This window comes from Cynocephalus volans, chromosome 13 (assembly GCF_027409185.1).
Source record: "Cynocephalus volans isolate mCynVol1 chromosome 13, mCynVol1.pri, whole genome shotgun sequence".
Lineage (NCBI taxonomy): Eukaryota > Metazoa > Chordata > Mammalia > Dermoptera > Cynocephalidae > Cynocephalus > Cynocephalus volans.
Window position 1 is genome coordinate 91493546 of NC_084472.1, and position 12239 is coordinate 91505784.

Here is a 12239-nt window from a genome sequence, read left to right on the forward strand (position 1 = left end):
ATATATAAATATTTGACAACTTTTTTTCGGGGGGCGGGGGGCAGCTGGCTCATAAGGGAATCTGAACCCTTGACCTTAGTGTTATAAGGCTGTGCTCTAACCAACTGAGTGAACTGGCCAGCCCTTGACAATGTTGAAATAGATAAAACTTGACAAAAATAAGGTTATATTACCTAATCAACTCTAGTAGTTTAAAGTTAAGTCAAAGGCAAGAAGCAAACAGTTAAATTGGCAGGCTCTTGGTCTCTAGAGCCAAAGCAGTCCTGCACAGGCAGGCCCATATCAATTAGTCCAATATTAAATGCATCACTGTTAAACAAAGAGAACCTAGTGGAAATGGGCAATGAGCAGAGTGAAGTTCCAGGAAAGTGCTAACCTGACACGAGCCAAGACACCTCCAAATCACAGTGAGTTTTAGTGCTGTCTCCAGAAGGGTCCTCACAGTTGTTTCTAAACTGCCCCTACTTTTCTTCATCTGACAGACACCTCTACACACTTCCACCCTGTCTTAGAAATGAGACAAACTCCAAACAAAAATTTAGGATACCTAATTTTAGCATGTCTACTGCACAAAATATAACTGAGTTTTCCTAAAGGATTCTACATTATGATACCAATCGTCTTGCCAGGAATCTCCAAAATAACTTGGACTGATAATTCTACTGCCCAAAAATACATCTTATAATCATACCAGTCCAATGTATAAATATTGTATCACTTTTTATTCTACTCCAAAAAGCATACAAACAAATCTACCACAGACTATGTATTTTCCTCTGTAACACAAAGACCACAGAATAAATGACTTAGAAATTTCCAGGTTCTCTCTCACCTTTAATTCTCAATATTTATATAAATACATAAGTTTCTTATGCACTTACCAACACCACTGCCCATAATCCAACACCTCCTCCACCCTCCCACTAAATTACTACTGGAAAAGTCGGGCACTGCCATTCAGCTCTGAAAACTACCAGGAATCTATTTCAGGATACCACCTTGTTTGGTGGTTGTTTCTTCCTTTTTTTTTTTTTCTTTTCTTGGTAGTAAAAATATCCCAATTCCTTAAATTTGTAGGTGAAAAATACTAGCTTCTAAATGATTCCTTAAAAAGCAACAATAAAAATACCCTTTCACTTGAAAGAAAAAACCCAAAAGGCAGTGTTCACATAATTTAAGTCATGTAAGGAATGTAAATTAAGATGTTGGTTCTATTTTCTGTCTCAGCTTTAACTTGTAACAATTCTTTATAGGTTTTTGAAACCTACTTTGGAAAGAAAAAAAGAAGTCGTAATACATCATAGGTTCAGCTTCTGTTATTAACTTTTGGGTATTTTTCTATGTTGACATTGTACCTGAAAATTCTAATTTATATTAGACAATATGACCCTTCTGCCCCCCCAAAAAAGACGTTCTTAATCTTCAGATGAGTGATTACCAAATGCTGTTGATTATGCTATTATCTTTTGAATTAAACTAATTATGGATATTTTAGATGAGTGATATATATAATCTGTAGATTTAATATATCTAACACATGCTAGTGGTATATAATCAGTTAGAAAAAGAATCCTCGGAATTACTAAAAATGTAACAAAAACACTATAATCTCCAAAATAACTTATTTCTAAGACAAGTTATATTTTTCATGTGCTATGCACCTATTAGATGTGGGCAGAGGTACTAGTATGGATGCTGACTGAAGAATTTTTATTATTTTGATATTTTTGTGGTATTATTGAATATAAAGTTTTAATGTAATAAAAACATCTCTTTTAGAATGAAATGGCTTATAAAGTAAACATCGATAAGATTAATACACAAACAGAGCCCCAACTATTGCTGATAAGTGCTGTGGTTACCCAGTTTCCTGCTATTTCCACTACCATTCTCAGAGAGCAGGATATTCAAAGCCAAAATATTCATTAATTTACTCATTTATTCTTTCAACATTTATTGAGCAGCTTCTATGTGCCAGGCACTTTTTGCTAGGTGTGAAAGTAGAAAACACATAAGCTAAAAGCCTGGCCTTGAAGGTTCACACTGCATTGGGAAGACTGACACTTAACTACAAAATCTGCGCAGCTAGAGTACGGTAAGCACAAAGTGCAAAACAATATACATTCTAGCATGAACTCACCGTTTGGAGGTCCCACTTTTAGAACCTTATTCTAAGTGAAAGACTGTCATTAAATAAAGCAGGGTTACCACTTCCAAAAGATATTAATAAATCTAAGACATGCCAAGATCTTCCCCATTTATTTCACTTTATTCTCACAGAAATCTTGCAATAATTTTGAGTATCCCATCTTATAGATGAAAAAATCAGTTTTAAGAATTCACAGAGGCGTTTAACAATTCCATGTCTAAGATGCACCTTTCTATCAATTATAACAAAAAGATATTTACAAATTAGCTATTTCACTAGCTCTACTTTCTATCATCCAAAGAAGTAATTCACTTGTCCAAGATCATGAATTAAAAACTGAGAGAGCCAGGATTCCAAGCCAGGTGTTTTCAGTTCAACATTCCACTACCCTACATCTATCTCGCAAGCAAAACCTGGAGAAAGCACTAAGTAACACAACTCATATTTTAGAAGTTTAAGCACATAATGTTCTCTGTGTGCATTGCATAGTTTTATAGGTGTGCAGTAACCTCTGGATGGCATGCCAGATGGTGGTGGTAGCTGTTCTAAGTATGAGTCTGCAAACATACCAGCTTGGAAAATGTCAAAGGGCTTCTCAAAGTTACAACAAAACCGCAGTGATGCTTCTACAAGCTTAAGAGATCAGTATCAGTGGCAACAACTTCAATTTTTCCCTGTACTTCTTCTCTTTTTTATGCCCACTTAATCATTAAGGCTCCCTTGGTTCCACCTTCAAGGCTTACTATGCATAAAGACACATACATACAGCTAAGGGTCAAAAAAACACGCACATGCACTTCTGTACTGAGCCCTATCAGAGATCACCTGAGAACAGTGAAGGAACTATCACAGGGCAGATGTGAGAAAAATGAAAGGGGATATCAAGCCAATGTAATAAAAACATATTTACCAGTTTCTTCATCTATCTTGAACACACCAACACCAGAACCATCTCTAATAGAATATCGGATCTCCCCATCTCTTCCTGTGTCCTCGTCATGCGCTAACACCGTCATTACGGATGAACCAACAGGAACATCTTCTTTCACGACACCCTTTTCCACAAAGCTGGCAAACACCGGTGGGTGTAAGTTCTCATTCACGTCAATTACCTCAATTTCAATATAGCAAGTGGAAGACAGAGAAACTGGCTTGCCTTTGTCTTTGGCCCTCACAGTAAGATTATACACTTGCTTCTTCTCAAAGTCCAACTGCTGTACAATTCTAACTGCTCCACTGAGTTTATCCACATCAAAGTTTCCTTCTCCACTGTCCATAAGACTGTATCTCACTTGACCAGACTGACCTAGATCAGGATCATAGGCTTCTAACCACATGATTATGGTTCCTTCTGGAAGATCCTCTCGAACTTTCACACGGTAATTAGGTGGAATAAACTTAGGTGGGTTGTCATTAACGTCTTCTAGTGATACTTTCAAAAGTACAGTGGAAGACAGCTGGGGTTCTTCTTCAGCTTGGTCTCTGGCTTCAATCTTTAAGTAGTGCACATGCTGTACTTCACGATCCAAAGGGTGGATAATTTTAACAACGCCAGTCATGCTGTCAATTGAAAACTTATCTGTATCTGTAAGAATAGAGTATGTCAGTTGTCCATTGGGCCCTAGATCTTTATCTGTGGCTTCAACCTGGATGATTTCATTATTTATCTCCTTGTCTTCACTCACTTCAACAAAATAGCTCTCCTGTAAAAACACAGGTTGATTATCATTGGCATCTAGAACTATGATGTCTAGAAGATGCCAAGCGGCCTTCTGTGGCATACCAAGGTCATACACAGTAATGTTCAAGGTATATTTGTCTGTTGTTTCACGGTCAAGTGGAGATAAAATTTTTAGCATTCCTGTTTCAATGTCAATAATGAAGCAACTATCCTCATTTCCTCCAGAAATAGTATAGACCAGTTTTCCATTGAAGCCAGTGTCAAGGTCAGTAGCATTCATGAAAATTATACTGGAACCCACAGGCTGGTTTTCCTTGATCTTAACACTAATTGGAAGAGTACTTCTAAACTGTGGCACGTGAGCATTGACAGAGTGTGAGTCAAAGAAAATATCCTCAACTTCTCCCTGACTGTGTAATTTATTTGCCTGAAGGAGTTTTTCTGCCAGCATTTTAGCAACACCAGTCTCTTGACACTGCAAGTTTATAGGCTTGCGACTGGCAGCTACAGTCATGTTGATATATAATGGTGTGGCAAAATTCTCTCCGTCTGTAGCTGTAATTCTCAGACTCTGAAAAGACACCTTTGTACCTAAGCCATCCATCAGTGATTGCTTTAATGACAATACCCCAGAGTTGGGGTTTAAGCTAAACAAATTTAGTTCATTTCCAGCCTCAATCTGATATCGTACCAACTGAAGTTCATCAGCATCAATAGCAGAAACAGTAGTTATTTGCTCTCCCACACCTAGATCTCTGGGAATTGTTCCTTCACAATTTATTTTCTCAAACAAGGGTGTGTTGTCATTCAAGTTATTGAGCGTAATCGTGGCAAGGACTTCAACTTCCCGGCGGTATGGCAGGCCCCAGTCTGATGCCCGAATCCTTAGAGTATAAACCCGAGGCATCAGTTCATAATCCAAGTTCTCTGAAGTACTCACAGCACCAGTGAAATGGTCAATCACAAATGGCACATGATTTAAATTTGCAATACTGTAAGTCACGTACCCATTCTCACCCTCGTCAGGGTCTATAGCACTTACACTCATAACAGGAGTACCAATGGGCACATTCTCATCAAAAGATGCTTTGTATGCTGTCTGAGTAAATTCAGGAGAATTGCTATTTGCACCTAAGACTTTAACCAAGACTCTGGTAGAGGCTCTTCTGTCACTTGTTGTTACTTCAAGTTCAAAATGAGATGCCTGCTGTCTTTTAATTGGTTCTAAAATGGAAATAAGACCGGTGTTATGATTTAAATTGAATTTAGCTTTTCCAGGTGTACTTTTAAAAACATACCTCAAATGGGAATAACTCGGAATGGCTTTTACCATGACCACAGGGGTGTAAGGGGGTGCAAATTCACTTATTTCTGCTCTGTAAACATCCTTTTCAAACTTGACTGGCCCAGCTTTGAACTGTGGAGAAGTCACATGAATTACTTTTACAGAAGAGAACTGGGGAGGAGTTCCTTTATCTTTAGCCTGTAATGTCAGATTGTAGCCAAAAGGATGACTGTCCCAATCAATGTCAACAATGGCCTTGACTTTATATTCTTTACTCCCAGGAAAGGATCGCACTGTTCTAAACTGCTGCAGAAGGTCACCTGCCACAATGCTTAAGGAAGCTATTTCCCCATTGGCTCCCTGATCACAGTCATCCACTGTTACAATTGCATACGTTGGGTCTCTGTCCAGTTCTGAGGGTGATAATGTTACTGCTGTTATCATGGGAGCACATTCATTGGCCTGTTCTACATGAACTGTTAGCTTGGCCATGCTGCTGATACCACTGCTACCATACAGTTTCATTCCACGGTCCACAGCAAGAATTTCCATCTCATAGAGCTTGGTCTCTATGTAATCAAGTCTACCAGTTAAAACCACTACACCACTGGTTGGGTGAATAGCAAACATGTCTGTTCGTTCTTTAAAACTATAGTAAAACTCTCCATTGGTTCCTATGTCTGCATCTGTGGCACTGACTCTTGCAATACTGGTCCTTATGGCTGTGTTTTCAGGTAAAGAAACACTGTATGAGGTGGGTGAAAATAATGGTCTCAAGTCATTTGTATCCAGCACTTGCACCCTGACCTTTGTTCGTGCTTCAGCATTTGTATTTTTTTCAACTGCTTTGACTATTAATGTGTAATGGTCTTTCACTTCTCTATTGAGAATAGCTGTATTTCCTCCTTTGGTCCTTATTCTTAGAAAGCAAAAGTCACCAAGAACGTACTCTTCAGCTTTGAACAGGTTTTCATTGTCTCCTGAGACAATTTTGTATCTTAATTCCCACAATGGATTTGTAATGTAAATACCCATCTTTACAGGATGCCCAACGTAGGTTTTGGCTGCAGAGTTTTCATGCACAGTGACATTGTACTGGAAATGTGTAAACTGTATAGGAGTCTGTTCAAGTCTGTGGCTTCCATCACTGTCTCTAAAACGTTGGAGGAGGAGGAGCAGGAGCAAGGTCAAATGTTTCCCCATTGCTTAACTCTCAGGAACCTAAACAGAAGAAAGAAATAAAAATCATTACTTCGGGGAACTAAAACAAGTAAAAAGTATAAATTGTTTTAAACCTTACATTTTAATCAAGTATTTTCCAACTACATGGAATATGAATATGTGCAATGACTTTGGTTTCAGGGTGTTGTGTTTTTTTTTCTGTTTTCCAGTATAAGTATGAACACTCTTCTACTATGTCTAGAATTACTATTTAACAATTTTTTTCTTATTTGAATGATTTGGGTGCATGTTTTTCATATTTGAAGGACTTAAAACTCATAATGAACATCAAATAAAAGACTTCCAATTATGACAAATAAATTGTATTCTCACACTTAAATCTTCAAGGCAAATAGAAGCAATTGTTAAAAAGGTATATAATGAACATTGTTCATGTTTACTTATACATAATGAATTAATTAATCAAAAGCTCACAAACATAATGCTACTACAGTATTGTGAGTATGCAAATCTTCTAACAACTAATTTAGAAATTTTTAAAAAAACACCTCAACAGTGGTTTTACATGACCTCCCATATGATAGCTTATAATCTCTTTTCAAAGTTTATCTTGAAATTATATTATTTCTTCATAAGAATGATGAAGTTCACTACCTATATAACATAAGGGTTTACTATATTGCTTAGCATTACATAACTATTTAAAGGCATTAAAATAATTATATCAAGTTTGATACTGAGATAATTTTTGAACCACCAATATGAGTCCCCCCCACCAAAAAAAAAAAACACAGAGTTTTTCCTAAGTCAGCAAAGCAAATCTCATCAACTACATCAATGTTTTAACACCACTGCTGTCTACAGCCTGGAGTTCACAGAGTGAACCCGTCACCCTGGGGTTCCCCATTGGAAATCAAGATTAAAGCATCTAAGCTAACACATGTAGAGGGTCAAATTGATGTAGCAAGGTAGCAGGCACTGCCGGACGGTCAGAGGGAGTTGAGAAGGAAAGAGCGAAACTGAAGAAAGCATTGCCTTTAACAAATGGGAAGGTGGGCAAAGTCCACTGAGCTGGGGCCTGGCCAGGGGAGAACAACTATTTTCAAACTGCTCCCCTATACTGCCAACATGCCAACTAATTCATCTTATAAATCAATGCACAACCAGCTCCACCGCAGCACTGTCAGTAGAGGACAGCACTGTACCCTTGCAAAGTAACTCTCAGGCTAATATTCACAAGATGTGAATGCTACCAAAGGTGAAAGAACAGCAGACTGGAGGGCTGGTTTAACAGCCAGGTTGAAATTAGTATGGCAACATTAATTTACAGTATCTTAACTTAGCAAATGCCAATTTTGCCCCATTAGTCATTTCCCTAGTGGGGAAAAAAGAAAAAAGACAAAAGACCTCATACGCTTAAAGCAATTAGAAGCTTAACTGATACTGAACCACATTCAAGTTGGGCACCCTAATCTGTTCTTTAGCTATCATGCCTTCTCTTCCACAGATTAAGTCAAGAAATTAGACAGATTCTTGGCCTCTAGGAAAACAATTATCATTTAAACAAATACAAAAATAATTTTGTCCCACATCTATCTCCATAAATATTTCAATTCAGTCAACAGTTCTAATACTCAGAGAAATCTGAATATGATGAAATGATCCAGTAACTTTATCAAAACAAGTGAAAAATTCAATTCAATTAAACCTACAGGTATTGAGAACCTGCTATCAGCACCTTGCTAGGTACACTGAGTTAAAGACTATAAAAGACAAAGATCCCAATACCAAGGCATTTATAAACTAGGAATAAAAAATACATATAAAGTGCTTTAAAGAACACTTAAAAAGATGATGTTAAAAAAGCATTGTCTTTTGTTTTAGGAGACATTTACATTATAAGAGACATTATTACTATTATCCACTTTACAACAAAGTATTATACCAGGATTCTATTGGAAGCACTTAAAATGTATTTGTTTAATTCTATGTATAAAATATTATGCAGCCATTAAAAAGAATAAGATAGCACTCTATATGTTGATATGTAAAGATGTCCAGATACATTAACCAGAAAAACTAAGCTGATTTTATGTTTGTTAAAAAAATAAAATAAAAAAATAAAGCATGGGGGGGTGATGTGAAGGAGACAGGTAAATTGTGTACAGATGTACAAAGTACATGGAAATACTTAAAAATAGGCAGAAAAACTCTGGACAGATAAAAAAAGAAACTTAATCTGGAGAACAGGAAGAGGGAACAGGCAGCTGGAAGAATGTTTACATTTGCACTTTTCTCTACTATCTGTGTTTTTTAGCTAAGTATATGTATATGTATATGTATATGTATATTATCTTTATCATCCATCCACTCCTTTCATTAATTATTTTATTCCTTTGACAAATACTTAATGAGCACCTACTATGTGTCAGGTACAGTTCTAGATGCTGGCAATTCAAAAGTGAACCAAATTACCAACAAGTCCTGATGGAAGATAAATTATCCTGGTAAGACAAACAAGTACACAGAGCATATCAGATTACAAGAGCTGTTGATTACAATAAAGCAGGGCAAGAGAGACTGTGGTCAGGAACCTGAAAGAAAAGAGAGGACTCTAAGTTCAAAAGGGCCTGGTTTCTCAACCTCAGTACTATGGACATTTGGGGCAGATAATTCTTTGGTTCTCTGGAGCACTGTAGGATGTTTAGCATTATTCCTGGTCACCAACCACTAAAAGGCTGTAGCATCTATCCCCTCCCCAAAATTGTGACAACTAATAATGTCTTGAAACATTGCCAAGTGTCTCAAAATTGCCCCCAGTAGAGAAGCAATTGGTTAGAGAAACCACAGAGACCTCTGTGGCTGGAGCATGATGGGAGGGGAGAGCAGAAAGGGACAGGGAGCAGGGAGAGAAGGGACCATGAAAAGAGAGGTTTTCTTTTCAATAAACTTTTTTCATTTTAGAACAGTTTTAGATTTACAGAAAAGTCACAAAGGCAGTTTCCCCTATGGTTAATATCTCACATTAATACGGTGTATTTGTTATAACTAGTGAACCAGTATTGGAACATTATTATTAACTTAAGCCCATACTTTGTTTAGATTCCTTTAGATTTTACCTAATATTCCTTCTCTGTCCCAGGATCCCATCTAAGACATCATATTCCATTCAGCCGTCATGTCTCCTTAGACTTCTATGGACTGTAAGTTTCTCAGATTTTCCTTGTTTTTAACGACCCTGACGGTTTCAAGAAGTGCTAGTCAGGTATCTCATAGAATGTTCCTCAGACAAAATGCCCCTCACCTGGAATGTGTCTAATGTTGTTCTCATGAGTAGACTGGGGTTGTTTTAGGGAGGAAGATCACAGAGGTGAAGTGCCATTTACATCACATCATATCCAGAAGTACAACCAGCATGACCTATCGATGTTGATACTGACCTTGTTTACTTGATTGAGATAGTGCCGTGTCACCCCATGCGGCCCACACTTAAGGGGTGGAGAGTTATGCTACCCAAATTATCTGGAATTCTTCTAAAAGGTTGATTTGTCTAGTCTCCCCCATTTATGTATTTATTCAATCATATTTTTAAAGATCAGAATGGACTCATGGATAAAGGGCAATTTTTAGGAGTTTGGATTTGACTACGAATAAAATGAGAAACCACCAGAGGATTTTGAACAGGGGAGTAAAATAGAATAACTTAAAGTGAAAAAGGGTCACGCTGGTATCTGTGTTGAGAAGAACAGCGTAGGGCAGCAAAGGTGAAAGCTGGAGGGGGACCGGGTAGAGGTCACTGCAATGATGCAGGTGACACACCAGGGTGGCTTGGACCAAATATGGTAACGGTGGAGGTGAGAAGTGGTCAAGTTCTGGATCTAGTTCAGGATTCACCAATGAACTGGAGGGGGGAGGGGGGAAGTGAGAAAGAGAGAGAAGTATTGAAGAAGATTCCAAGTATTGCACACCAAGCCAAGAGAACAGTACTGACAGAGGGGAGACAGAGGGAGGAAGAGGCTTTAGGGAGTAAGATCAGGAGTCCAGTTTTGGACAAAAGTTGGAAATGCCTATTGGTTACACAAGTAAAGATTGAGTGTGCAGATGGATACGTGGGAGAGGTCCAGCCTGGTGATATAAATCTGAGGGTTGTCAGGATATGGAAGATGGTATTTAAAAACCACAAAACTGAATGAGATCACTGACAAAGAGAGCACAGAAAGAGAGGGAAAGAAAACCAAGGATGGACCCTGCTGCTCTCCAAGATTTAAAGGGCAGAAGAAGGGGAGGAACCGGCAAAGGAGACAGAGTAGCCACTGGGGCAGATAAGGAAACCAGGAAGCGGTGGTGTAATAAGAAAGAATAGCTAAATAAATCTTCTTAAGCATCTGAAGCTTAACATCAGAACTTGGAAATGATCCGTAAATATTGGCTGGGGTGCCATGCTGCTCTCACCTCCACTGCTTAAAAGCTCTGGGCCCCCACTTCATCCTCCAAGTCACAGGGAAAATGCCCAACATGTAAAATTGTTGTGGCTATTCTCTCCCCTTGGCTCCCCGGTTACTCAGTCTGGCAATGGCCCCTACTGCCACTCACGTATCCCCCACAACTGCATTCCCAAACACCCTAATCACCTTCCAAAACCCACCTACCAGTTCTCACAGCTGGAATAAACTTTCTGGACCATATTCATAACTGAGACCTTTTAAAACCCTGAATTTACTCTGCAAACTTGGCTAACAGAATGCCACTGTAATTAAATTATTAAATGCAATCCTTTGATCAGAAAAAAAAAAAATACACTTTTTGAGAGATACTGTTAACCCTACAGTAATGTAACCAAGAACCATGAACTCAGGTTTCACTGTAAAATGCCCTGATCACAACTATGGCTATTACTCTATGCAGAACAAACAGTAAAGCTAAAAGGGGAAAAACAGTTACTAACAACATTTCATCTAAAAAGTATGTTATTACCTAGACTTCATGCTTATGAAAATTAAACTCCAAAGACAATTTTAGCCAAAAGCTACACTTTGATATTTAAAAAGTGATCACACTACTTTAACTCATAGTAATTTAGGGTTTCTAAAATGCATTTTCCAAAGCAAAAACAAAGAGTGTTTACTTAGTTCATATCTTTAGGGAAGAAAACTCTAGGCCCAAAGCTTAAACGTCTTTAGTATAGATTTCTGAAAATCCATAAATACAGAAGAAAAATAACTTTTCTAGTAAAAATCAGATATTAATATCCTCATATTTCTTCATTAGGGAGACCTTCACGTAAAATGCTCCAATCAATTACTATGACTGCACATTCTTCACAAAACAGAACCCAGCCCCTGTGCTGAGAACATACGTGCATATATTCAAGTATTAAGATGTAAAGCTTAAATTTTAGAAGTGTTTCATATGCTTCAGAGATAGGACATTTGATGGAACACAGCATTATCCACTGCATAACTTATGTTATGCATGAAAAGTACTTCAAAAAGTTCATGGAAAAATGGAACTAAAAGATAATATGAATCTTTCCATGAACTTTTTGAAGACTCCTTGTATTTATTATTGAGAAGTCAAAATTCTTATACACACAAGCAGCTATTCTAGCTCTCTATGCAAGAGAGAAAGATTATTAAACTTTTCATTCCACATATTATGATTAAAATACACAAAAATATTAAAGAATGTTGTGCTCTTCCTCACTGTATTCTCCCCCATACTCTCATTTTTTTTTTTTATCAACAGTGAGGAATGTCACTAGAATTCAACTTGTTACTGAAATATAGAGCTTAATGTTCATTTTAGTTTCACATTCTAAAAATATTTTTTAAAGATCTCTAAATTGCAAGGAAAACAACTACATTTTCACAGCAATGTCATGAAGTTGCTAAAAAATATGTAAAATGTAAATGATTCCTGTTTTTAAAAAATATTGCATATTA

The 12239-nt window shown here is 37.4% G+C and overlaps 1 protein-coding gene across 1 annotated transcript in view; it reads right to left on the reverse strand.

Moving 5' to 3' along the window:
• The window catches only part of FAT1 (FAT atypical cadherin 1), a 114087-nt gene extending 107769 nt beyond the window's left edge, over positions 1-6318 (reverse strand). The window contains exon 1 of the mRNA XM_063077103.1: positions 3060-6318. Coding sequence (XP_062933173.1) covers positions 3060-6318 — 3259 coding nt within the window. The remainder of the gene's footprint in view (positions 1-3059) is intronic.
• Between the last annotated feature and the right edge of the window lie 5921 nt (positions 6319-12239).